The following is a 27234-nucleotide window of genomic DNA, read 5'->3' on the forward strand; positions in this document are numbered from 1 at the left end:
TACACTTAACTTTCAGATAATCTTTCAAGTTGGGATATTGTGGAATCTTCAGTTTATTATGCAAGGTTATTTGGCAGCTAGTTTGAAGACCTGAACCAGGATTAGAATTCCATGAAAGTCTTTGAGAAAGATCCAATGCCCCCAATGTACTCTTTTATAGCACCTTTGGTATAATGAAACACCTGGTTGGAATCACAACACACATACTGGCACTGGATTCTAGTAAAAGGATATTTCATTGAGGTTGACTTTGGAAAACTTCACCTTTATATTTTAAAGCAAGTGAAGTCACATTTGGAGATTTTATGTTCAATAAAAGTATACAATGAAGTATTTATAGCTTCTTTAGAACAGCCAGCACCCCTCCAACATATTAAATTTTAACATTGTTAAACCACATATTGTGGTGATACAAATTTATCTCATGATAACAAAAACCTCAAAATTTCAAGGATTTACAGGAAATCCACATAATAGAATTGCCTTGTTACCAATGTTATCTGCATTTAGCCAGAAACACCATTTTAATTTTTTTTTCTAGAGAGCAGCTTTTTAAGCTATTACTTTCATAGTGGGAAATGGAGTAATGATACAGTGTAACAATGACACAGGTTTGCCCCACTAACTGAACTTCTTGGAAGATGCAATTTCACTGCTCAGTTTTAAAAAGCTGTCAATTCAGGCTGTTACATGAAACTTGCATACCCGAAAGCTTTTGTCCAGCTATAGTAAGTTATTCCAATACAGGCACAGTTTTCTCCCTATAAAGTCAATGGCTTTTCCCATAACCTTTCCACACCTCCTCACACGTGACATCCCAACCACAACAGGACTGCTCTTCACGCTTAAGGCACAAAACGCAGACCAGCATCACAACTGACATCCAGATCACCTCTCTTTTCCATGAACAACCACAAACCACTCTGGTAAGCAAGCATAACTATGGCAAAATAGAACTGTCCAGAGGCACCATGCATGTATTAGACCACTGTCAGACAAATGATTTCTGAAGAGAGTAAGCAGTGACACTGAAATTTACTGTTACACAAACTCAGAGGAGTAGTCAAGCTGGTGAAGCAAGAAAATAAATTCACCTAAAACTGATCATCTTCTGTTATCTGGTTAAGTGATAGTAACAAGGTCTGCTAGGCCAAGACTTTCAGGATTTAGCCATATACATCTTACAGGTTTCCAGAGTAAGTGTATCATTTCAGTAAAGCCAAGCCTTGGAAGGCAAAGTCTTTTAGAGAAGCCATATAATTTATGGAAGTCTAGAAAGCTGGCAGCAAAGGGTCATCCGTTCTAAGGTACAGAGGTGCTGAACTTGAGAGTTTGGCAAAAACAGGAGAAATAAATGCACAGATGAAATAAAGTAACCAAACAAAACATATCTTTGAGACTGTAGAACTTACTGCCATGAGAGATGACCAAACTCAAGAATTTAGTATAAGCTTAGCTGTCCACTCTCAAAGGGGAGAAGGCAGTAGACATATCAAAGAGGAACAAAAAACCTTTTCATAACATAAAAGAAGGTACAACAATGACAACCAGAAGATCCAGTCTAAGCCAGTTTTGCATGTTGGACCTTTAGGTGACTACTGTGATCCATACAGGAAAAAAAGGTTTAAAAGTTTAGATTCATTCTACTTCCTCTTCTGGAGTTGGTCCCCATTTCTCTCTGCCAGATGGAAGGTTAAAGAAGTCACATGTTTTAAGATGTTGAATAAGAATGAATGAGCATGATATTCCAGTTGACTAAATGGTCTGTTTTCCCTGGTATAATTCCAGCCTAAAAAAAAAAAAATCATGTGGATACCATTGTTCAACAATACCTCAATATTTCCAAGCCTAAAATCCCCTACTTTTAAATCAATGAGACAAGTATGGAGGAAAGAAACTATTTCAGACAAAGTAGCATTGGGTTATTGCATAGCTTGTGTTTTGTAGGGTTTTTTAAAAAAGACAGAGAAAGAAAAAGGGGAACTACTACTTGGCCAGTAATAGCATTCAACATTTTATGGTCAACACCATCCCTTTACTCTTTCTAGAAGAGTAACCAGGAACATGGCCTTAGCTCACAAACATGCAATTTAAAACCACAAGGGAAAACCATCAATTGGAATTTTCAGGGCTCAGTAACCCTAAGAGACACTGTCATGGTATCCCAACGCAAGAGGTAAAGTGTAGTGCCTCTAAATGTCCCTTCAGGGAAATCATTTAGTAACCTGCTAGTCTGTAGCAGCTTTGGATGACAACAGGCAGTTCCAGCACCCATGTGAGTCTGGAAGATAAATCCACAAAGTCATACCGGGAAAAAAATTTAGATAACAAAAGCACAATGAGGCCCACAGACTTTAAGTCAAGATTAATGAGGTATAAAACTGCTAATATATACTTAGACCAAAAATAAAGGCTAAATTTAATCTAATGCTCTAGAAGAGTTAAGCAAACAGTACTAACTGTTCATGGCTCCACCCTTATATTATCACTATCTGTAGAAAATAATTCTTGATTTGGAAAATGAAAAGGCTGCATTCAGAGGAAACAGATCGCATGTTACTATTGCAACACAAGACTTCAACCTCCATCCGAACAGTCAGCTGATGCCAGCAGTCATTTTCCACTGTTGCCTTAATCTCTCCTTCCCTGTACTCTCAAGCTGATGACCACGGTGATTTAGTGTTTCCGAATGCCGCGCTTTGCCACCTGATTACAAAATTAAAACTAGTTTGTTTCCCACATAAAAGAATAAAACTTTTCCAGAAGACTTCACATAAGAAACTGACAGACAGAGAAAAAAATAAGCTGCATTATTTCTGGTAATTTAAAGACCTGTAGACTCTGACCTCACTTCACACACTCTTAAGTAAAAAATAATAAAATGTTGATACAATTAAATATTTATGTTTGCTGGTCGTTTAAAGGCCTTTTAAAATACTGCACAGAAAAGCCAAACGTTAGCTACTGCAGATCTGCAGTGTCGAAGTCAGCACAAATACAGCAATTTACAGTATACTGAGGATCTGCCTCAGTTACTCAAACTTCCACTACCAAATGCCAGCTTGTATTTGGCACGTTCTCGCTGAAGTGCTACCAAGGGGTGGGCTAGTAAATTACCTCTAGCAGTCTGTCAGCAGGCTTTCCTCCTTGTCCAGCCCCTCTCCACTTCATCAAGTGGTATTAGCATTTCAAATACCATGCTAGATCAAATAGCCAGTGTACTTTGTTGAAGTATTGCATTACAATGAATAAAAGTATCACCAAATTGCTTTTATGCCCAGTAGGAGTGCAAGTTCTCTAAGGGAAGCCAGTAAAGCCTTAGGAAGAGAGGTTTTACTTTCTTTTACTTCTTCCTAAGAAAGCACATCACTTTGGGCAACTGCATTGAGTGGATGGATCTTGACACGTCACATACTGCAATGTCACTGCCAGCTGTAACATGTACAATATCATCCAGTCATGTATCATTTCTTCCTTGCCTCTAAGTGAATGACAAGTGCGCCATTTGGAACACCTCACCTAAACCAGAATTTTTTCACTGGCTACAGGAAATCGCATTTGGAATCGCATTCGATGTGCCATCAGTATATTCAACCGCAAAACAACGGGGGGGTCCTCGGCTAGGAATGGGCTGCAGTCAGAAGCCCGCAGCAGCATTCCTGCTCCACAACTTTGATGCTCCGTCTCTGCTGGGCTGCGGTCAAGGTACAGACAGATTCAGTTCCACCCACTCAAGATGGTGGGATGACCCGGCACTGAAACCCGGCCACTATCGCCCCTTCCCTTTTTTATACGGGACTCCGGAATAACCCTGGGGTATCTCACTGGGCGTCTGCGAGATCGCTCAGCAGGTTTCTCACTCAGGAGCTGGTTCGCTTCCAGATCTCATCTCCCTGAGCAGCAGGACCGGGAAGCGCACGGCCGCCTTCCCGCTGGGACACGGCGGCTCCGTAAAGGTCGGCTGCCCGGGGGCCCGGCGACACCCGCTCGGCAGGGCCGGGGCCGCGCTGCCTCAGGAAGCGGCTCCGCGGGGACCCCGCGCCGCTCCCGGGCAGGGACCGAGCGGGGCGGCGGGAGCCGAGCCCCCGTTTCACCGGAGGGGAGGACGCCCTGAGGGCACGCCTCGGGAGAGGCGAGGGGAGCGGTGCAGGGTTGGGGAAGGGCCCGAGCGCCTCACCTGAGCCGACCCGGCGCGCCCGATCCGCCCGATGCGCCCGAGTCCCCCCGGCAGCGACGGCGGCAAAGGCAGCGCTCGATCAGCTGACGCCGGGCCCCGCGCGCATGCGCCGCGCCGGACCGCGCCGCGCACCGGAAGTGCCCGGCGCGAGCCTTGCCCAACTCCGGGCGGGGCTTCACCTGCCCAGCCCAGGCCGCTTCCGGGCAAAGGCGAGCCGGACGAAGCGGGGCGCGATGATTGGCCGTCCTGCACCACGTGGCAGCCTCGTCGCCCCGCCCCCGAGTCACGCGAGGGCCTTCCCCTCCTTCTCCCCCTCGGGGGAGGGGCGAGGCGCGTGCGCGGTGGGGGCACGCGGGGGGGCGGGGGTCATGGCGGGCGGGGCGGGGGCGCGCGCGCGGCGTGAGGTGAGGGGTCAGCGGGGCGGGGCGGGGCGGGCGGAGGCCCATGTGGAGCGGGAGCGGGATCGGGATCAGGAGTGGGATCGGGAGGAGACTGAGGCGCCCGCGCTGAGCACGGCGAGGCCGGAGCCGCACCCGCATCGCCGGGCCCTGCACGCAGCCAGCGCGGAGGCCAGGCAGGCCGCGGACGCACCATGAAGGGGTGAGTGCGGGGCTCGGCCCGGGCCGGGCCCGCCCGGGCCGCCCGGCAGCAGAGCGGGGAGCGGGAGCGGGGCGGGCCCGGGCGCTGCGGGCCAGGCGCGGCGGACGGGAGGCGGGGGGCACCGAGCGGTGCCGCCGCCTCGGGACTTGAGGGGTGTCGCCGCGTCCCTCCCGCCCTCCGGGACGGGGCTCGCGGGGGCGAGTGCAGGGGGAGCCCCTCTCGAGGGAGAAGAGCCGGCGGTGCAGGAGCGCCCCGCGGGAGCCCCCGTGCCCTCCCGGCAGTGCCGCCGCCGGAGCGGGGGCTCCGGGCGCGCCGCGCCGCGGACGCGGGACGCGGCGGCTCCGCGTGCTCGGGGGGATCCCGCCCTGCAGTGTCCGGGAACTCCCACATTGGATGGGGATGCGGGCCCAGCTCTCGCCCCTGCCTGGCTGGGCTGCCGTCGTTGTGTGGCAGTAGCGAAGAAGCGCCGCTCGGTCTGTGCGAAAAGGCTGCCAGCCTCGGGTGTGTGTGATTTTGCAGCGCTGTTGTGTGTAATGTCCTCTTAGCACTTTTTGTCGGGTTTTAAGTCTTTAATTGCTACGTGGAGGCTGTGCGGCGTGGATGGATGACAAACGAGCTGTGTTCTGTGTCACGTTTCGGTAGCACGCTGCTTTCGGCCTGCCATCACTTCTCTGTGGCTCTTGAAAACCGGAGATTTCAGGCGTGGTTGACTGAAACACTGATTTCCTGCTCAGTGGGGGCAACGAGGTGCCGTGTTTGAGCAGGAGATCCGAGGCCTTTAGACTCTTCGTTCTGCTTTGGTGTCAGATGACCTGTCTGACCTTGTGCGGGTCACTTTGGGACAGGTTTTTCAATGTTGGTTAAATCTCCTAATGTTTATTAATTTCAGCATCACTTTCAGCTCCATGAAATGTGATCGTTCCACTCCTGTTCCTCACTTTCTTCATTCTCACAAAGGAAGCTTTCCACAGCTGCTTCTCAAAAGAGCATTAAACCAGTCCCCTTGAAACTGGTGTTATGCAATGATGGGTATTATTATTCCAGTTTGGCAGCTTAAGGCAGAGGGAATGGAAGCTGAAGCACTTAAGCTTTTACTAAGAAATGGTAAGGGGTTTAGCTTATTAGCAATTGGGGTGAGGTCACACAAGACTGCTTGATAACAGACTCTTGGCTGTTTCTTACAGCATGTAAACAGCTTCAGACATCGTGGAGGGCTGGCAAGTGTCTGTACAAAGAGGCTCAGCGATGATTGCAAATAAATTGACTCTCAGCTGACACACTAAATAGGTGTGTTTGGGGTATTGGACAACTCTTTATCCACCTGCATGGAACGGGGCACCCCCACTCTTAGTCACCTTGTAATGAGGACGGATGAGTTTGCGAGGAGAGCAGCAACAGGATCAGCCCAGGAGAGGTGGCAGTTGATGTGATTGTTGTTCTGCAGCGCTCCCGACAGAACTGGGTTTCCTTTTATCCTTTGTTGACCGTCCTGCTGTTTGCTACAGCTTAGCTTTGCCTTGGCCGTGTGTCAGTTCTGGGACAGGGTTACTGGGACCTGGATGTGTGAGGGTTGTCCGGGCATGTCCGGCTGGAACCATGGGGGTCTCCTGGCAGGTCACAGCCAGAGCTGTGCACTGTGCTGTGGTGCTCCTCAAGGGGCTGAGCCTGGCTGTGCTTGCACTGCTCAGGAGTTCTCATTTTGTGGAGGTTTTTACCTTTTGTAACTTTTTTAATAAAAAGCTATGGAGTAAAAACCTACATACTCCTCTTCTGCTTTCAGAGCACCAAACTTTATTTCTGTTACTTTACTTTCACTTAGAGGCAGTTTTATCACTGGTTCAACTTCAAGACTTATTCTTTGGGCTCTGCACTCTGTGCTTTTCTGGTACTCCTTCATCTCTTTGAAGAGATATTCCTGTCTTGCCAAAACACTGTTAGCACCACGCAGCAAGTTCTTGTGCAGAATAAATTCATATTCTTGTGCAGATTCTCATATTGAATCCAGGTGTTCTCTGAAATTTCAAATAGAGGCAAATACGCCAACAGAACTCAAACTGAAAAATAACCCCATTTAAATACAATGAGAGACTCAAAGGACTAGAGAATATTTCAAAAGGAACATATAAATTATAGAGGGGTACTTTGAAACAAGTCCAAATTGTTTGTCAAGTTACAAAGATCGGTGAAGATCCCTAAAAATACTGTCAGAAGATGGCTCTAAAAATAGATCTAAAGCTTCAATTCCCCATATACAGAAACTGATGTGCTCGAAGGGATCTGGTCTGTCTTTAGTATTGAATCCAAAATTGTGGATAAGTCCTTTTGAACAAACTGACTCCATCTGAGTACTTTTTCTGGGAGTGTATGTGTTGCATTGTAACCCACACCGCGAAGGACAGAGATGATTTTGGGGAGCGCTAAGACATAATGTCAGCTGTAATTACGAAGAGTCTGCTTGGGCAGAGGAAGAATTAAAGAAGAAACTGTCAAGTTCACTGACGTTTTGAAATTTCAGATCTATAGGATTCAGATCTGAACGTGTTACTTGCAGCCCTCTTTCTTAGCTCTCTGAATTCAAAATAGCACATAGATATGTATTAATAATGGACAGCAGGTTGTAATGTCTGTGACCTCCTCTACTAAGGACCTCTGGTTTCAGAGATAGTTTTTTGCTTTCTCAGCTGCTTAAAATTTTGTGGGTTTTCTCTTATTTGGTGAGTTAAACAGCTTCTGAACTGGTAACTGCTATTAGCTCCCACCTGGTTTTACTGGTGGCTTTATGTTCGCTCTATCTTCACCTTCTGAATGATTTCAATAGTGTAGAGTCTCATATGTTTCCCTCTTTTTCTGAAACGTGGCTTGAGAAACTGAGGTAATTCACTGTTCTGTTGGTGAGCCTCATGATTCTCTAGAGATTCGTTTCTTTTTTCATTTATTGTATTCCTAAATGTTGTTATTGTTAGTTCTGGAATTTGAAAATCTATTTTAGAACTGGGTTTGCATGAGGAAAAATACCAGTGGGAGGGACTCGGGTTCTACTGTGCGTAGTAATTTGGCTGTTTTTGTAGAGCAGATGTAAATAATGCTCCCTGCACTTTGCTACTTTCAAGATGTTGATTCACTTGTTTCTCAGTGTTTTTGTATTTTCGTTACAGTCCTTAAGCTACTGGTTTTAAGGAGAAGACAAAATCTTGCATTGATTCTTGAGCATTTGCTTATTGCTGTCTGTGACCTGTTGATATCTTAAAGTAAGGATACCTTTCTGAGCTGTTTCAGTTCAGATGAAACCTGGGAGACCAAGGCATCCAGCCTTCCCTAAAGACCACATTACACGAGGGTACCGCAGGACCTGCATGCTCCGTTGTGCGCATGTACCCGCTGCATGACGGGACTGTCAGATGCATTGAGCACGTAGTGCATGTTCTGGGCAGGGCCCAGTGCCTGTGATCCTGTGCATATGCATTGTCACATTGTCCAAACTCCAGTTTTGATGGGAAACACCTGTGGGATTGTCATGTGGCAGCACATGCTGAGCCACGTGATGAAGAACTGATTGAAAAGAGAGCAAAGTGCTGTGTGTTAAGGCACTGCCTCAGAAAGTAAGGTCCACTACTTTTGAGTAAGAAATTCCTGGAGGAGTGCCTCTCACTTTTATGTGTTTACAGTTATGTCTCAGGTTTTGTAGTTTCTGAGGGTCCTCACTTGCTGCAGAAGAGTCCTTAAGGCTGCATGTTTCATAGCAGGTATCTGCTGCCACAGAGACCTTCCTAACCCAGAGGCTTTCCAGGCTAGTGCTGTTCTGGCTGCCTTTGTAGGAGAGACATCACAGCTGAGGAGTACTGAACATAACAGAAACATAGCTAGTGTTTTTAAAGTACAGGGAATCATTATGGTAAACTCTGGTATCTCTGCTTGTTTGGCCAGGACTCACAAAGCAAACCTTTCAAGGTCCTGAAGCTGTGCGTGTTTCTCACGAGAACAGGGAGAGTTTTTTCTCTCCTGAGTTATTATGATGGAGTTTGTGCAGAGGTGTAGATTTGCTTCCATTCGTTAGGCACAGTGCTGAGCTTAATGTATATGGGAGGAAGTTCCAAAAGTTTGAGAAAACTGCTGAATTGTCATATGCACTGGAGACAAAAAAAGGTAATTGAGCTTGAAATTCATTGTTTATTTTTAGTCTTTTTCTGAACCTAGAAATGTCCAAGTGTGAGCTATACTCTCTGCATTTAATTTCATGGATGGTAAATTTAGACCTTGCCTATATGGATGCTTACAAAGGGCTTAATAGCTTCTAAATGAGTTTATAAAAAAACTCAGTACGGTTTATTATAGATACTTTAACCTGATTTATAACTCTTACCCTTTTTGAGTTTAATTCCATAACCAGATTAAGACATTCCACGAAGTAGGAAGGATTGGGAGGGTAGGAAGGTAACGTAGGGGTTGTGGCCATTTTATTGAAGCACTTCAGAACCCAGTCTTGGCTTTTGAGTGCTGTTTGACCAGTCAGTTCTTTTTGCATGTATATGTGGCTTGTTAATATATAGATTGGCTTGCTAGTTTGGGACACTTCTATGAAAAATATAGTATCTTTAGTTAATCACCAAATACCACAGACTCTGCTGCCATCTCCTGAGGACAAGAAATGATGCATCCTCCTTTGCCACATTAAATCTCTTCTAAAATGGGGAATAATGGGTGATGGATGAGCCAGAAAAATACTTTTATCCAAGTGGAAATTATTCAGAACTTGAAGAGCCTGCCCATTTGGCAACCATCAGAAGTGTTCAGTCCAATAATCTGAGAAGGCGCTAGATTTTTTTACCTAGTGGAGGTGAAGGAGAGAACAGAAGTTGGATCTTTGTTTGGGAATCAATAAGAGAAGTGCAGTATTTCCTTGCATCTCTACTTCTCTAAGTGAGGCAGGCAATGTCAGGATTACTTTCTGCTCCTTGCTGAAAGAGGGGAAGGAAAAAAGTGGTGTATGTGGAGTTCTAAAGCAGCAGAAGTTTGTCAGGAGGGAGATTTGAGATTGGAAGCAAAGGGGAAGAGGGAAGCAGTCTACACACAGAAGAATACCTAGTGAAACTAGTTAGACTCTTGGACTAACTAGCTAGAGACTCTTGAGCCTGAAGACCTGAGAGTGGAGAAGCACAGCATTGAAATGGGATAACTGTGTATTTGTGTCAAAGCATATTGAATTAATTCATTACGGAAAGGACATTAAACAAGGCTTTATAGAAAACAGAGCTAAAACCATTTCCACAACCGTTCCCATACTAGGTGACTAAGATTAGGATATTTGAATTTTCCTAGGGGCAGAGTTTTTTTTTTCTTTAGTTAATTGAAAATAAAATACTGTACTGCATAGTAAGATCTTCATGCATGAAGTACTTCTGAGCTCACTTGGCCTTCCTTCTCCCTCTCCCTGTTCTTTTCCAGGCTCCATGTGATCTTTGGCCCTTAGCAGACTAGAATCTCTAACCCTGAAAAATTTCTGATTTCCACCATCTGAGCACTGTATTTATGTTCTTTTGAGAGTATGGGGTGAGGGGTGAGACCCAGGGCAGCAACTGAAGGCTTATGAAAGTTTTCTCTACATGGTACTTGAAATTACTTGTCAGTAAAGATCACAAATTAGGTTGAAAATTGCAGTTAAAGGAGGCTTGTTTGGTTTTAGCTCTTTAGCACAAATTTTCATTTGAGAGCAATTCTTTCCTATTGAAAATTGGGAAGGGGGGAAATAGCTGGTTTTGCTTGTAAGTTAGGTGCTTACAATGATTGTTGCTTTAGAAGTGTTTTAAGGTAGGCACATAAAACTGATAGCATGTTCTGTTAATTTTTCACAGTATGTTATTAATATAATGTGTGATTTGAACACCTTAAAAAACCCACCAGCATCCAAAAGCAGGAAACTCATAATGACCTGACTTTATTTTTAATTGTTCTAATGGACACAGGCATTTGTGAGAAAAGGTGTTTCAGTGACCTACAGAAATTGTGTGAAGCAGAAAAATAATTATCTCCTGATATGTCAATTCTATAGTTTGTTGTCTAATGTAAGTACTAGAAGTGCCCTCGAGCTATATTTATGTAAATAAGGTACTTTGTAAACCCAGCATCATTTCTATTTTGAATTTGAATGTAAGCCTGTGTTCTTTCCTGATGATCATTAGGTACTTCATGAACACTAATTAGTGAAGGATCATGATCTCCTGGGAGGCAAGCGAGGGTTATAATTTTTGTATCTGGGGACACCAAGGGTATGGAAAAGGGCAGTAATCTATAAGATATCTCAGGATATAGGTAACAGAGACACAACATTATTTTTGAGCAAAGCTTTTTTCAAACTAGTGAGTACTGCTTTGCAATTATGGATCAAAATCTGAATGTTCCTGTGAGCTTACTTGACTGATAAGGAAACGTGGTTAGATGAGCAATGGAGAGCTGGGATTTCTGGCAGCTCTTTATCTGCTGTATGATCACAGGCAAGTTGTTTCCTCTTTCACCTGACTTTGATGTACCTGGGATAGGCAGAGTTAAAATCTAGGCCTTGACCTTGTGAGGTGCTCTGAAGCATCAGAGTGTAATAGGCAACAAAATGATATATGTATGGCTGCTTTTTTGTTGTAGACCAGCTGTATTTATTTCTGGTATTTTGGAGTTTGAAAATTCTGTCAGCCGGGCATGGTGATTCCTGTTTTTTGTATCCAGATGCAGAATGAGATAACTTCTAATTTTCTTAGGAGAGTTTATTTTTATTTGACACTTGTTGAAGTGACCTCCCTACCTCCCCTTGCACTTGCATAATCTAGGTAGCTGAGGTGCTTCATGATTGTGCTGCTACTTTGGCTTTAGGGTTGTCTTTTTTTGGCGGGGGAGCGTTTGGTTCTGTTTTTTTGAGATCATGGTTGAGCCTAGATTTGAGGTCTAGTACAACTCTTAAAGAACTTTTTTGAGCTGGAAAAACTGTGAGGCTATTATTGCATAACTTTCCTTCTTGCATGTGGAGACTGGCCAGTATTTTGTAAGTGGTCAGGTTTTCTAGGTTGAAGCAGAATGAAATATCCAAATAAAATGAAGAAACTTGACTGTAATGTGCTGTGGGTTTGTTGTTGTTTTGTTTTGTTTTTTGTTATAAATGAGGGAGGCAAGGAGAATCTGAAGTGTGTCTTGGGGAATAATGATGCGTGACAGTGAAACCTATTCACAGTGAGATCCATTAGAATTACAAGTCTTGAATGAAGTCTTCTGATAATTCTGATTCTAAAATTGCTTACCTTTCTTCTGTACATCACTGTGCCCTTCTGCAGACCAGCATACAGCCAGAAGTAACTTCCAGCAGAGTATCAGGTGTCATGCAAATACATGTTTTCAGTAATAAGTGGGGCTAAAGAAGATCAGGGGGACTCAGAGGCAAATTGGTAAGATTTTTCCATGCTAGGTTTGTACATATCCTTCTGGTTTCCTGACAAGTAAAGCAGAGTAGATATACAGCCCACAGATCTTGGAGATAATTGAAAACATACTGGTCTGCCCACAAGAACTAGACTAACTTGTGTGCCTAGTGAGACAGCTCATCTATTAAAAAAAAAAACAAAACCAAACAAAAACAAAGCAACCAAAAACACCCCAATGATCCCAGAACCCAAAACACTGGAGAGGCTCGTTTGGCCTTGGAGTTGACTCTAAGCAAAGCCACACCCTTCAGGTCTGTAGCTTTCATCGTTCTAGTTTGGTTTTATTTTATGAGTGGATTATCCTGTCTAGACTCCTGCTTTGACTTGGAAGCCGGAATAGAAGCAGTAAAGCTTAGCTGGCTGCTTAGCAGGTGACAAACCTCCTCTGAAGTCCTCTTAATTTGTTAGAGCTCATTTCTCCGCGCTCCCTCTCCTGACTGACGGTACCTCAGTAAGTTTTGCAAGTTTCAGATACAGCCCTGCTAAATTTAGCACACCAGATGCCTTCAATAAGCCAAGCCCAGCTATCAGTTGCGTGGAGATCTGTTTCAGTCAGGCACATCCCTCTGGGGAGAGACTTGCACTATTTAAAGTTGAATGAGACTGAGATTCTTACAGCATTAAGAAACTCAAGATTCCCCTTTTTTTCTCCCTGATGTTCATTCTAAACTAGTATTCAGCACTCGATATTCCCTGGAACTGAATTTGTGTTTCCTCTTGAAGTGTAACACTGGAAATTGGCTGTTTCTTGAGCTGTCATTCTGTGTAGCAGTTCTCCTTTGGGATATGTTGAGCAGCAAAAGGCAGTCTTAGCATAAGTAACACTAGTGTCTCGTTTAGCCTGTGTTACTTCCACCGCTATAAATTCAAGACACTGTAGGAAAAATAGACTGTGTTTAAATAACAGGCCTGTAGTAAGCTGCAGGTAGAGGAATGCAACTGCATTGGGACTAGTTGGAATTGCATTTGTTTCTACAAAAAGTGTGAGGTGTTTTTCTAGCCGGTGCCTGAAGGATACTAGGGCACTGGCATACAAGAGCAGAAGTGTTAATGCCAATGTTCTGGGCTTGCATCCAGTTTCAGTAACTGGTGCATGTCACCTCACTAAAGTCACACTTCCATTTGGATTTTGTGGATCACTCCTCACTTCTGCTCTAACATCACTAGGCAGTGTTGCTGTGAGCTTTTAACGGATAGCAGCCTTATGCAGCAGGAACCAGTTCCCTTTACTAGTGAAGTTTCAGTGCTTTTTCCGCAGTAACCAAGTCACAGAATGTTGCAGTTGTGAGAAATGCAAGGATCCTAGGATATTGGTTAGAGCCTGGTGCTAACAATGCCAAGGTTATGGGTTCAATCCCTGTATGGGCACTTAAGAGTTGAACTTAAAGATCCTTGTGGGTCTCTTCCAACTCAGAATACTCTGATTCTGTGGTATGTCAAGAAAAGGCTTCTGGTAGAGACAGGAAAAACTTATTGCCATTATACAAGACAATAGGAAGTGTTTGGGGTGCTTTCAGCAGTTTTGATTAGCTGTGTTTAAGGAAAATTAACTTTTAATTTGAAGGAATGTAAAGAAGAGCTAGTATGAGAATAGTGGAATTTGAGAGCCAGTCTTAGAGGAGTTTGGCTTTGGTTAGAAGAAGGAAAGCATAAAGAGATCATAACTCTCTGAAAAGGCACGTGTGATGGTACCCATCATCTACAGACAGCATATAGGTAGGCTTGAGTGCATTTAGGATGGAAATCAGAAGAAAGCCTAACTATGAGAGTAATGGTATCTTGGGAACAACCTTATAGTGGAAGACATTTAAGTGGCTTCAGAGGGATGTTATTCCATCAAGGAAAGGGTATGGATTTGTAGAATGCTGTAGTAGTAAGAAGCCTGACATGATGACCCAGGAGTCCCTCATTCTGCCATGTTAAAAATAGTTGCTTGGGGTGGGTGGTTGACTTGTTCCAGAAGTTAAGATGGAGTACAGTTGACTAATGCATGCTCCATGGAGTGCCATTTGAGATGTAGGGTGTCAGTAGTGTGTATCTTCTTAGTAATATTATTGGCATCATAGAGTCAAATAATCTGTTAGGGAAGGGCATATCTCTTCTGGATGCTTCAGGTTCTGTACACATCTTTATGTTCTGCTAATTTGGGCTCATAATTTATTTTTTTTCTTTGCAACAGCAGAGGATAGGTATTTCTGATACCTCTACTGAGTGGGAATGCATAGGACTGGCCTAATCAGACCTTAGCTGACAAGGTAAACTTGTGTTACCGATTTGGCTGAGAAGTAGCTTGAAGAAGCAGGTCTAGTTGTAACTAGCTGTTAAAATAAAAACAACTAACAAAAAAAAAAGTAAAGAAAAAAAGTAAAAAGCCCCACAAAGGTATTTGCTTTACTCCAGTGAAAGGAAGGGAGTGATCATTTTGTGTCCTTTGTTACAGGTGCTTTGACTTGGATATTTGGAATAGTTTTTTTAAAATCCTTAAAGGTATGTTGTTCTGTAAATGATAAAGTGTAGCACTGTATCAGCTAGACATTGTGCTGTGTTCACAGGTGTACTGACAGATCTACATCCCCGTGCTGCTCTTGCACAGTGCTTCCAGGTTAAACTGGGGTAGGCTGGCACTTCTGTTCAAGAACCAACAAATTCTGCCTCCGGCAACTTGTTTTCTCTTTATGCTGGCAGAAGACTTGTGTGGTGAACCCAGTCAGGGGACTGATGTGGGTTAAAACTAAACTTTTCTTTTTTTGGCTAGGTTAGTTTTAATTGCTGTTGGTTCACCACATTGTTGCACAAATGTTTGTGCCAAAAAGAAGACGGGAACGTGTGGCTTGGGGACAGCAAGACTGCTGCTTTTGGCAGCAGTGCCAGCTTTCCCATGATTTTACTCAAGGCCACAGTGGCACTTTTGCCACATTGTCCTCAGGCAAAATGATAAACTCTCATGATGTGGGTCTTCCTTTCCACATCCTCATTTAGTTTGCTTATTAAATGTTTTTGTGCGTAATAGATGTGGTGCTGATTTAATCAGCCAGTACTATACATTAAAGTAATTTATGGTTTTAGTGCATACTATTTAAGCAGATGTATTTAGCATATTGATTTATGCTTCCTGCAGTGTTTCTCAAACCCTTTTCGTATTTTCCTCCAGGATAAAATATTGGCCCTGGTGCAACTCTCAAGCAGCGAGGAACCAGCTAGTGACAGAGCACAGGAGGCAGGCAGCAGGAGATGGCAGGAGGCAGCAGTGAATGTGGCAAGTGGTGAGAGATAGAGGGGGGAAGTCTAAGGGCTCTAGGAGATCTATCGACAAGCGCCTTTTAGACACCTACTACTGGAGCTTGTTTCTCTGGCCTGATGCCAGCCTCAGAGGTGATGTCTCGGCTCAGCAGCTACCAGCAGCCTTGGACTCTGCTTCTGCATTTATTTATTTATTTATTGTCTGTCTGAAACCTTCTTGGTGAAGGTTTATCTTCTGACCATGGTCCTTTTCTTAGACATCCTGCCTTGGCTGCCTGTGATAATATATCTGTGTCCTGTTGCACTGTCATCATAAATATTTCACAGTGACTGCCTTCTAATGCCTCATTTGTTTCATTAGTAACTAATTAATTTTAAAATAATATTAGAAAATGCACTACCTGATGATGGTCTATGTCAGAGATTTTTGCTCAAGTATCAAAAGGGACTTCCTGTATAACGACTTTGCTGTGAGTTCATTACTTTGCTGTGAGTTCACCACTTTACTGTGAGTTCATCATGCTAGCATTTGCTGATCTATGGAAGCTTGGAACTATTGATATTAAAAAAAGTATCACCAAGGTTAATATATTATTTGGAGAAGAGGTCTAGACTTTCAATGACTAAATATGAGTGTGAGATTTGTCTCCTCTCTCACTGACCTTCTACACTGCAGCTAATCTGGCCTACCTGGGACGTTGAGACCTGCTCCCTTTGGTTTCCACTCTGATGCAAATGACAACAAAAGAGGCTGTTCAGTCTTCTCTTCCCTTCTAGTGCAAGATTACTGAGGTGCTCTGCTTCAGCAAAACTGGAGACAGAAATATACCCAGGAACAGACATGCCACAGTTTTGTTCCTGCCTTTTGTGAGGAAGAAGTAGCAGCATTGCTGGCTGGGATTAGAAAAGGGCACAACTTGCCTTCTGTGTGCCTGAAGAAGCCCTGCCATGCTAGGCTGAACAGCTGGGCATAAAGCAAGCATTACAGTTTCTCCATCATCTGATAACTTCTGTGGTGTGAGGAGATTATCCTTACAAGCTCAGAAGTTATTGTGTGTTGGAGTATCATTATCAAAGGGACTCACACGAATGGCAAACATGAAGAAAGGCATCTTGAGAGCAAAAATAATCTAGAAATTGGAAAAGGCTGTGAAACAAAGGGCTGGTTGTCATAGGACTCACAGAAAAGAGATACTGCAGACTATTTCAGCACAATGTAGTGGCTTATAGCAAGAAACTTTAGACATATAACCTCTTGTTTTTGCCTATAGTATTGAAATCACTGTTGGAGAACATACTGTCCACGTAGTGAGATGTCTCTCAGGAGATGGCTGTACAACTGAGCAGAGCTCAAGGACAAACTGCAAGGATTCATTGCTTAGCAATTGCCTTTGCAATTGGAGGAAAAAGGTTGACATGTGCAGTGTGGTGGGGGGAAGATAGATGAGGAGCTGCCTGGAAGAGTTTGCAAGAACCCATACTGACATGAGATGCTTGAAATCAGGGAGCTTTTTAATCTCTTTGGCAAATGCGTGACAAAAAGGTTAAACTTTGGAGTGAGCAAAGTTGATGTGTAAATTCAAATTCCGTTAATTCCGTTAATTCCAAGTAGTAACTCGAGCATATTAATGTCATGGAGAATTACAAACTTGTCAATTGTCCATTTGTGCTTGGTGGTCCTCTAAAAGGTAGGCCCTACTTACAAGTTGTTTAGCTTCTGTAGGGAACACTAGGGCGATCGTGTCATGCCAGAGAGCGGGCAATGGTGAGCCTTGATATCTCTGCAGAACTGAGAACTGTATTCTTTGCTGTAAAAAGAGAAAGTAGGTGTGAAGGTAAGTTATGATTCTTGAAGTAAACGTTAAAGACTCCGTTCCTGTAGCTTTTTCTGATAGTTTTCCAGGCTGCACTACAATGCCCAGAGAGCATTGTGCATTTATCACCCATCATTGCTAGTGACAACTAAAACTGGTATCTGGAGTATTAATCATTTAGGGGGGTTTTTATGTATAACCAAGGTCAGTTAATAAAACAGAGACATATTATACTCTGCATTGCTTGTTGCAGTTCTTAAAGAAAAATAAGTTGTTGGTTATTATATCTTCTTAATGTCACTGTGTTATTTAAATTATCTTGTGCTGTTGTGTCCTAGGGATTAACCTATCTGAAAAACAACCTGCCTAGGCACAAGAGACATTGGAGATGGAAAGCAGCACATTACTAGAATGAACTTCAAGCCTGATGTACAAAGCTGCTTCTTTGAAAATGGAATTTGATTTTTTTTCTAAAAAGCGAGCAATGTCTCTCCTGCTGTTTGGGCAGAAAACAATCTAGTTGCCTGTATATATTCAGTAAAAACAGGGCTGAGGTGAACTGAGAATTCTTTGCATTTCTAATTCCATGTGTATTGGTTTGTACCTGCCCTCTTATTCTGATGACCATTTGGGAAATGATTTTGATTATCTTGGGGTTTTTATTTCATTCTTGTAGTCCTTGTTAAAACTGCTTACATTCACCTAGGGGCAGCTGATCTCTTTATTTATTTTTCTTTGGTTGGTTTAGGTTTGCTTCTGTGTATATAGTGTTTCTGTCAGGAAGTTAGTATTAGAAAAGAGAGAAGCTTGGTCTGTTTGTTCTCAGTATAATTCAGTATTGGTATTTTAAAGTTGTGATTCTGCTCTCGGTCAGCAGGAAGGATTACATCAGAGATGATCATAGTAGATGCAGATACCACCTTGAGAGAGGCACACTTGCATATTAACAGGCTTAATATGTTTGCTGCACACAGTATTGTTGCTTTTTAGAGAAATACGTCTAGTAGTGACTTTGTCTAAGCGTAAGCTTTATATTGATAGGTGATAAAATTAAGGCTGTCTATGAAGCATGGATAAGGACTTCATTTCCTTGGTCTCTATTCTAGCTTCCTGTTCCTCTGCTATTTTTTGGGGGGTTTTCTTTTCTTTCCCCTTGTGATCTTGATGATGAGTGGGAAAATTAGCAGTATAAAGTTAAAGCTAATACTTCTGCAGAGATTTGTGTTCTCCTGTCTCCCACCCAATGAAACCACACGTGCGCTACGGTACATTAGTGTTAAGTGTGGCCTGAGAAATCTCTGACTGTGTGGTACTGACTGAAATTAGGTTTGGGAGTTATATCAGCCACCAACGTAAGACTTAATTGCATGGGTTGGACATGGCAGTTCAAATGTGTATTGAACTGATGATTAGGTGGGACAGTTCTCTAAGCATAAATAAAATAATGTATTTTTTGTGTCCTTAAAAATTTTGCAGTGTGTCAGATGTTAAGCGTGTTTTGATTTGTTCCAGTAGCCGGATCGAGCTGGGAGATGTGACGCCACACAACATTAAGCAGCTGAAGAGGCTAAACCAGGTCATTTTTCCTGTCAGCTACAATGACAAGTTCTACAAGGATGTTCTGGAGGTTGGCGAACTAGCCAAATTAGGTACAAGTGTTCTTGCCAGTAATTGTGGGCTATGGTGGCAGAAGTGCTCATCATTGCTGTCCATAATGGTTTTGAACAGCAGCTCCTTCTATTTTGTTGGTTTACATCGTGAAAAATAACTGTTTGGGAACTTCAAAAAAAGCAGCAGTCCCAACCTCGGAGGGTTTGTGTTCTAAATAGATTACATCCCACTGGGAATAGGCACGTTTTCTGTTTCAGCAGAAAACAATTGTGTGCTGCCAGCTTACCTCCTGATGTCGTTGCTGGTTGGTTTGAAAGGTAGTAAGCATCCACTGTGTTAGAGCTCCACTGGTAACTTCAAGTGTGAATCCACAATATATCTGGATGGGAGAATTAGCAGGATGGGAGGGAGGAAGGAAGATCAAGGGTATAAATGAAGGACCTGTATGTATAGTTTGAGATTTGTGACTGATAACCCTTTGTTTCTCTCCCTGGCAGCCTATTTCAATGATATTGCAGTGGGAGCAGTGTGCTGTAGGGTGGATCACTCCCAGAACCAGAAGAGACTCTACATCATGACACTTGGATGCCTGGCACCCTACCGAAGGCTAGGAATAGGTAAGGAGGATCTTTTGTATCTGAGTCACCAGAGAAGCCAGGTTGCTGTGCAGCATTCTAGATGTGCTTTCAGGTTTTTAAAAGTTAGTGCACTTTCAGACCACTAGTTTCTTTGGAAGGGACTTGGGGGAAAGAGTATGATTTATGATGTGCTCTTTTTTCCCTGCCTTTCAGAAATGGACTTTTTGTAGAATTTTTTAATTCAGGATTTCAGATTATTTTAATTTTAACCATATTATCATACTATGATGTAAATACTCTGCTTCTATAGATGTGAAAATTGATGCGGAGAGATGAGGTAATTTGTTAGCAGTATGTAGCCAGTATGCAAGTCATACATAAATGGAGTACAACATTCCTTCATTGGCTTCTCCCTTCACTCTTCTAAATGTACGATCTTTCTGTTTGTTTTGTCTTTATCACTACTGATCATTGCTGCTCAGGAGTAGTACCTGGTTTCTGTCTATACTGCATTTTGTTCTTTGCTCTACCTTGCAAATACATAGACCAGATTAATCAAGACCTTACAGTAACCCATTTGCTTTGATAAACTGGAATGAAAAGATAACTTTATTTTAAATTATTTTACTAGGTCTTTGGTAGAAAAACTTACCAGTGCTCTCACTGCTTTATACATTGTTTTGACCGTTTTTTGAGGTGAGTTTGAGACCTTGAAGCTGGTATTAAAATATGCTTCTGGGCTGTTGTGGGGTTTTTTATTTTCTTCAAAGCAACAATGAATTAAAGTTTGTGAGCAGTCAGAGAGACAGTGAAATGCCTGCACATCATGTTTTATTTGCCTTTCCTACTTCTCACAAGCTCTATCATTTTGGTCTACCTACAGTTAACCTGCCTCTCCTCAAGAAAGCACCTAGCTAAGTACTTAATTGTGCCCTTCTGGTTTTCTGAAGTATCTGTTTACCTTTCGGCAGGAACTAAAATGTTGAATCATGTCTTAAACATCTGTGAAAAAGACGGCACTTTTGACAACATCTATCTGTAAGTAAAGCAGGTACACCCATGCATTTTCTGAGTAGATACGGGAGCAAAGGGAGGGAGATCCAAGAGCATTTTTAGTATGTATTTCAGTGGGGTCATGCAAAATCTTTTAAGTTCTAGCAAGAAAGCTAGGGGTCATATTCTGGGCTTGTTGTGTGATGCTGAAAAAACCAAAAGCTTGCTTGCTTTACAAGGGTTTTGCAAGTTTGCTGAATTTGAAAGTCGTTTAATTACAAAATGATGTTGTAGAGCAAAATTACACTGTATGACTAAAAAATCTTTTTAGAAAGGATTTTATTTTTATCCTACAATGTTGCCTTCAGTCTTGCATGCAGTTTTGATGCATTTGCCATCTGTCTGTTGTGACAGCACTCTGTGGGTTAGAACATCAGATCTGAGATGCTTGCACTCACTCAGAGTTTACATTCAGTAGTAAGGCCAAACTGCTATTCCCATTCCTGCACACTGACAGGTCAGCTATTTGTGCAGCAACACAATAAACTAGATCAGTGCCCTCACCCAGCTGGGGAAGCTGTTTTCAATTTTGTTTCTGGGTGTTGTTTTTCATTTTAGTGTGGTTTTGGGGAAGGTTTTCTGGAGTTTTTATTTTTCTTTTTTTTTTAATCAACTGCACAAGCACTTGGCATGATGCAGACAAGAGAACAAGCACTGGGGTAGAGGAGAGCCATCCTAATAGGTCCCCCTGGAAATAGAACCTGAAATCCATAGATGCCGAAGCCATGCTTCTCCTCTGCTGCTGGTTTCACACTTCTTCCTGTGCATTGGTGTCCGTGCAATTATCAAGTGAGCTGATGCAGTTTTTGGCCTGATCACTTCTCTGAGCCAGCTTTTTCCTTGTCCATCACTGCCTGCTTACACCACTACAAGCATGATGCACTGCTAGGGATAATCCCACAGCAGGTGTGGATGGACTTGTGCTGCACAGAACTGCACCCTGAATTCTTGCCAGGACTGTTGAAGATGCTGAGTGAGGAGTGTTTCATACACTGATACCACTATATGGTATCAATGGTATCAAGCTTAGTCCACCTCTACCATGGAGGTGCAAAGTCTTTCACATCCTCTACTGCTGTTTATTTGTGCCATCTCTGTAAGAGGAACGTGTGTTTTAAAGAGGAGTCTGAGTAAGGCTGCTTTTGGTTTGTATTCCTGCTCTCCTGCCTCACAAGTGATAATGAACTCTCTCTCAGATGCCTGCTAATGGGACAGGGGCTTTCATTTTTGCACATTACTGTGTGCACAGTGAAGGGGCTGTTTGCTGGTTTTAATGCAAAAAGCCAAATCCTTCATAATCCTTCATTACACTTCCCAGAATAAGGATTCTGGGATAACAATAACCCTGAAAACTGGACATAACAAAGTTCTTTTAGTGGCCCGTTGATTTTATTACTGTGTCTGGTGTTTGTGCGTATTCTATGGGAACATATTATTTATACAGCTTAACATCAGTGCCTAAATTTGTCATTATTATGAAGTTTCCTTTTAGCTATTTGATGCTTATTGGGCTTAACACTGAGATCTTTTGTTTTGTTTTGCTTTTGCTTCCAGAGTTGCTTTGGTTCTATGGTTATTCAGCATGTTGTCATGACAAAGTGATTCATGAGTTTGTGTGGTGTCCACTGAATTTTGCCTTTTGAGCCAAACATTTTTTTTTCTCCTTTCTTTCTTTTCTTTTTTTTTCTTTTTTTAAAGAAACTTGTGCAAATAGATGTCCTAGTCACTTAGGATGAAGAACTCATGCCTGTTTGTGTTGGAGGCCTTGAACTCTTGAAATTTGCTAGCAAAGTCTGTAAAACTCAAGGGAAATAGGTGAAAGGGGCAAGAAAGGGGAAAGGACTTTGTAAATCCATAAGGCTTCTTTGTGCTGCCTTAGCTTTTTTGTGAGGAGAGAGGGGTAGTTAGAAGTGAGCAAGGTGTACACAGTTGCCAGTTTTATGTTGCAGTGTGTTGGGATCACCACTTAGACAACTCCTTTGGCCATCTGAGAAGTATTTACTACAGGGTGTTAAAGCTGGCCCTACGGTGAAACTCTGTTATGTATTTCCACAAAATATCTGCCATTTCCAGATTAAGAAAAATTGTAATTACTGAGGTAGTAGTGCTTTAGAGTCTCTCTGCTATTTTCTGTTCCTTAAAAGAGCTTTACTGAGGGGAAACATTTACTGCTGTTGGTTGCCATGGGCCATCCAGGAGCTGAGTGTTAGCTCAGAACTGGTTTGGGAAGAGCAGAATTTCCAGTCCTCAGTTTACACCATTTTTCCTGTCTTTAGACAGCTAGAACAGCTAGAAGGAGCTAGGTAGCTCCTTTTCTTACCTTGTCTTTGACCGTTCTGGGTGTGGAGGCAGAATACTGATACCTGTCGCTCTCTCCTCCCTTCTGTCCCAGGCATGTCCAGATCAGCAATGAGTCCGCAATTGACTTCTACAGAAAGTTTGGCTTTGAGATCATTGAGACGAAGAAAAACTACTACAAGAGGATAGAGCCCGCAGATGCCCACGTGCTGCAGAAAAACCTCAAAGCCCCTTGTCTTGGCCAGAATGCAGATGTGCAAAAGACCGACAACTGAACAAAACCCCAGCGGACACTTTCTTGCACTTGCTTGTCGCCAAATAAGGAAAGAGAGGCCTCTTGATTTTTTTTTTTTTAGGGTTTTTTTTGTTTGTTTGTTTGTTTGTTTCTTACTCCACCGCTTCATCTTAATTTTTTTTTTCTTGACCTCTCTCCAACAAAATGTAATGCTTCTTCCAAGGATTGTCCAATCATGTTTGGGGTTGGGTTTTGGTTGGTTTTGGGTTTGGGTTTTTTTTTTTTTTTGAGCTCTCCTTTCTGGTGGGGTTCTTTTTGAGGGGGCTTGTTTTTTGTTTTCTGTTGGGGTGGGAAAAAGTGTGCAGATCTCTTTTAAGTTTGAGGTGTGGAGGGCTTGAGCAGGTTATCCTGATGACAAGTTTCCTTCAGAATTACTCTTTCAGTAAGCAGAATGTAAATCCAATGGGGGGAAAAAAGGCAAAGCAATATCTTGTCCTTTGACTCCTACATTATCGTGTTTTTTATAACCTACAGGGTACTTTACTCTCCCCCAACCTTTGAATGTTACTTCAGTACTTCCCACTCTTCCTCTTAATCCCCCCCGCCTCAAAAAAGTATATTTAGTTCTTCCCAATATTTTTGAGTATGGCTTTTTCCTCCATCTTTTGCTGAGAAGGGTGGGCTACTTTACCATACCTTTTCACTCTGCCTGGGCTGATCTTTTTGAATGCTTTTTTAAATACTCCTCACCCAAGCTGGTGCTACACTTCTTAACTGACTGAGAGGAGAGTTTAGAGTGGTCTTTGTTTTTTCTTATTTTCATTTACCCAACTCCCAGCAGACTTCTGCCAGAGTAAAAGCTAGATCTGGTGCTGGCAAGAGTAACCTTGTAAAAATATGAATCCTGAGGCAAGACCCTTGCTTTAAAAATGGGTGAAATGCTGTAGGGCTCATTGAGAGTTAGTTTTACCTGTGGTGTTGGGATAGTAAAAGTGACTGTGACCACCTTACCAGCTTTGATCACATAACCAAGCATCTGTCTCCAGTTTGTTACAGCTACTAAACCTGTAGTGACACATCTAGAGATGAGGCAAGGGTTGAGGAAACCAGGCAGCAAGGCAGAGAAGGCAGACACGAGTCTGACCCTCATCACATAGCTTTGCAGGGGTCTCCTGGATTTGCTTGGAGTTGGCTTGGCTTGCTGTGTTTATGTGCTCCTTCGGGAAGAGGTGGTGAAGAACTGCACAGTTTGCTCCTTTGAAGATTATTTTTCCCTTTCTCTGTTCAGTAGTAATAATGCAGTTCTCCTGTTGTGGGAGGGTGTTCATGGAGCACCGGAGAAAGCAGCATATATTAGAGCATTTTATGGGTTTGGAAAATAGGCTGACTGGCTTCTTCCTAGTACTGTAAACTCGAGGCTGCAGTGAACTGTACTAAGCTCTGCTTTGCATCCTTTCGTGCTCCTTTCCTACGCACTGTTGCCAGCGATTTTATGTATGCCAATATAAATACCAACTTGAGCTTGGACTCTTCTCCAAGCACCTGGGAAAGTGCACTGAGCCGAGACAACACCAACCTGCCCCATCCCTCAAGAAGATGCTGAACTGCGTTCCTTTCCTGTTTGCTTTTTAAAATTTAAATCTGCATCTTGAATTCATCCACTCTGAAAGCCTCCAACCTATAGTGCGTATTGCAGCACACATCTGGTTAGTAGGTGCTGTCCAGTCATTAGAGGGTGACTTGGGAACCAAGGATTTTAAGATGAGAGTTGTGGTGAGGCAAGGGATGGCACCCCTCATTGCACATTGTGTGGTCTTTGATACCCAGGGGGTGACTACATGAGCTGCTACGGAATTACTCCTTCTTTCCCAGAGGTATGTAGCGTTTGTTGGAGTGCATCTTGACTGACCTATGCTGGAAAACAGCTACTTAATTTGCTGGGTTTGCACTAATTGAGTCTTGGGGATGGGCAGATCGTTAACAACAGCCTGTCTGCGTGGCCTGAGCACCTGTGTTTGCAACACGCGGTGGCAGACTCTGGCTAGAAAGATGCAAACGGTTCCCTTGGCCAGAGGCAGCCTAGTTTTTGACAAAAGCTTATTTTCAGTAGGGCTAGGACCTGCTCACGGTGGTTATATTGGCCGTTCCAGCATCTTTCTAGAAGGGGGTGTATTGAAGCACAATTAGCTTGTCATATGCCAACATAGTCTCCCTGGCCATCTGTAGACCAAACGAAGAGAAGTATGTGGAGGGAGAGAGAGATAGTATTGTATTTGAGGATGTTTGTGCAGCACAGCTGTAACTCAGACCATAGCTGCCTCTGGTGCCAAGCAAAGTGCTCTTCATTCTTCTAGAACTAAGTGGTAAGTGTTTGGGTTGGGTAGATGGGTGTGGGGATATGAACTCTTAGGATTTGCTGTTGTCGTAGGCTTCCACAAATCAGTGTGTTTCACAGACAGTTTTCCTTCAGGTTTAAAAACACGAGTCTGATGTCTGAACTTACTTGGATTAACCTTTGTTTCTGTCTCTTTTTGCTTTGGGCTGCCATCATTCTATGAATGTATCCATGAAAACAATTCTTAAAGCTCCTATTCCACAGCAGACCTGCCTCATTGTAACTTCTTATAAAATGTTTTGTAGGAGGTGGAAGAGAGAGTAACCACAAATCTAAGAATCCTTTTCCCAGGCTATTAATCCTGGAAAACAGTTGTTGAATCTTGAATACAAGGTTTATTCTGAATCTCAGAGAAAGTTTTGTTCCCTGTACATGGATAAGGGCAAGTGAAGGTCAGTAGTTCTGGATGACAAACACTTGTATTTTATTAGTATATCAACTATGGTGAGGGAGGGAGGAGAATGCTGTATCTTAGTGTTGTTACCCAGAGACACTGAAATTGTGTGATGTATGGGCTTACTGCAGAGAACTTCAGTGACTTTGGTTGTTGCTGCAGCAGCACATCCCTTTAGCTTGAAAATAGCAGCTTATGAACAAGTAAATTTTTCAAAAGTTTCAGTGGGGGGAAAAAAACACCAGCACTTCCTGTTCTGGATGAAGATCTAGCAAGAAAAATGTGGGTGACTAACAGCTTTAGAGTGTAAATTGTGTATATACAAGTTATTCCTGAATCTCTGCAACTGGTTTTGTCCTATGTCGGTTAAGTATGAAGATATTATCTACAAAAAGACTCCTACTAGAGGAAACCATGGTACAGGAGAAAAAGAATCATCCAGAAGAGAGATCCCTCGTTTTTTGGAGGGGGAAGGGAGAGAATTTATTTTGTGTATACAGAAACTGGCTGAGTTTACATGATGCAGCTAATGGTTAAACCTGCCAACTAAATATGACATACTGTTACGATTGAAACAAACTTATGTGATATTTCGTTAAATCTTGATGGTGCCCTGTGTCTAGTAAAAATTTGATTCCTCAAATTGTTTTATTCTCCCCCATGTTGTAATCCAGGGTCAGCTGCTATGCACAAAGTCTGTGTTTTGTAAAGTGTTTGCTGACTTGGATGTTTCTTTTGAAAATGCAACTGCTTCCTGATTAATTTGGCTAAGACCACCCCTGGTCTCTTGAGTTTAAGGTTTAGTCAAAGGTATGCTGTTATGCAGTTTACAGATGAATTCTTAATGTTACAAGTTAAGTTGCAGGGGGAGCAAATTCTTTACAATAAGATGGTCCATTTTTAATCTATATCATTGCCCTTGTTGTACATCAGGAGCATGTTTTTGTTTTTCTCAAACTCTTTAGAAATACCGTTCAGAATAAACGTGCACTATTTGAGTTATGTCATTTACAACTTGTCATGTGCAATTTTTTGCAGTCCAGCTGTTTCCCTCTGAAATCAGATACAGAATATTCCTCAGATGTTTCATAAACTGTGTAACACAGAAGATTTCTAACACAAACTGTGTGTTGGATTGCTGTGATGAATGCCAAGGGTGTCTGACAACTGAGGAGAGCGAGGTCTGTTTGTTTGTTTTCCCTGAAGTTATGAACTTTTCCTCAGAAATCCTGTCCTATGGGGTGGAGGGGAGCATAGGAAGAGGAACTGTCCTGGAATATTTTTGCATTGATTAGTGAGCAGTCTTGAAACAAACAGACCAGGTGTCAAGAACTCTGTTTTGGGCTTTCCAGGTTAAATAATTTAAAGTATTCAAATTA

General features: G+C 42.8%; 2 protein-coding genes across 4 annotated transcripts in view; one reads left to right on the forward strand and one right to left on the reverse strand.

Moving 5' to 3' along the window:
• Positions 1-4276, reverse strand: part of ATP6V1A (ATPase H+ transporting V1 subunit A) — a 29144-nt gene extending 24868 nt beyond the window's left edge. The window contains exon 1 of the mRNA XM_032679361.1: positions 4178-4276. The gene's annotated coding sequence lies outside the window, so the exon portion shown is untranslated. The remainder of the gene's footprint in view (positions 1-4177) is intronic.
• A 287-nt stretch (positions 4277-4563) lies between these two features.
• Positions 4564-26827, forward strand: NAA50 (N-alpha-acetyltransferase 50, NatE catalytic subunit). Of its 3 annotated transcripts, none has more exons than XM_032678895.1 (5): positions 4564-4777; positions 18804-18940; positions 19400-19519; positions 20452-20518; positions 22926-26827. In XM_032678895.1, the coding sequence occupies exons 1-5, from the start codon at positions 4770-4772 to the stop codon at positions 23104-23106; spliced, it is 513 nt and encodes a 170-aa protein (XP_032534786.1). In that variant the 5' UTR covers positions 4564-4769; the 3' UTR covers positions 23107-26827. The 3 variants fall into 3 exon arrangements, with proteins under 3 accessions (XP_032534786.1, XP_032534787.1, XP_032534785.1); XM_032678896.1 differs by having other exon boundaries at positions 4618-4777; positions 18807-18940; XM_032678894.1 differs by lacking the exon at positions 4564-4777 and adding an exon at positions 15407-15500.
• The last annotated feature ends 407 nt before the right edge of the window (positions 26828-27234 follow it).

The sequence above is a fragment of the Chiroxiphia lanceolata genome, chromosome 2 (genome assembly GCF_009829145.1).
Source record: "Chiroxiphia lanceolata isolate bChiLan1 chromosome 2, bChiLan1.pri, whole genome shotgun sequence".
NCBI lineage: Eukaryota > Metazoa > Chordata > Aves > Passeriformes > Pipridae > Chiroxiphia > Chiroxiphia lanceolata.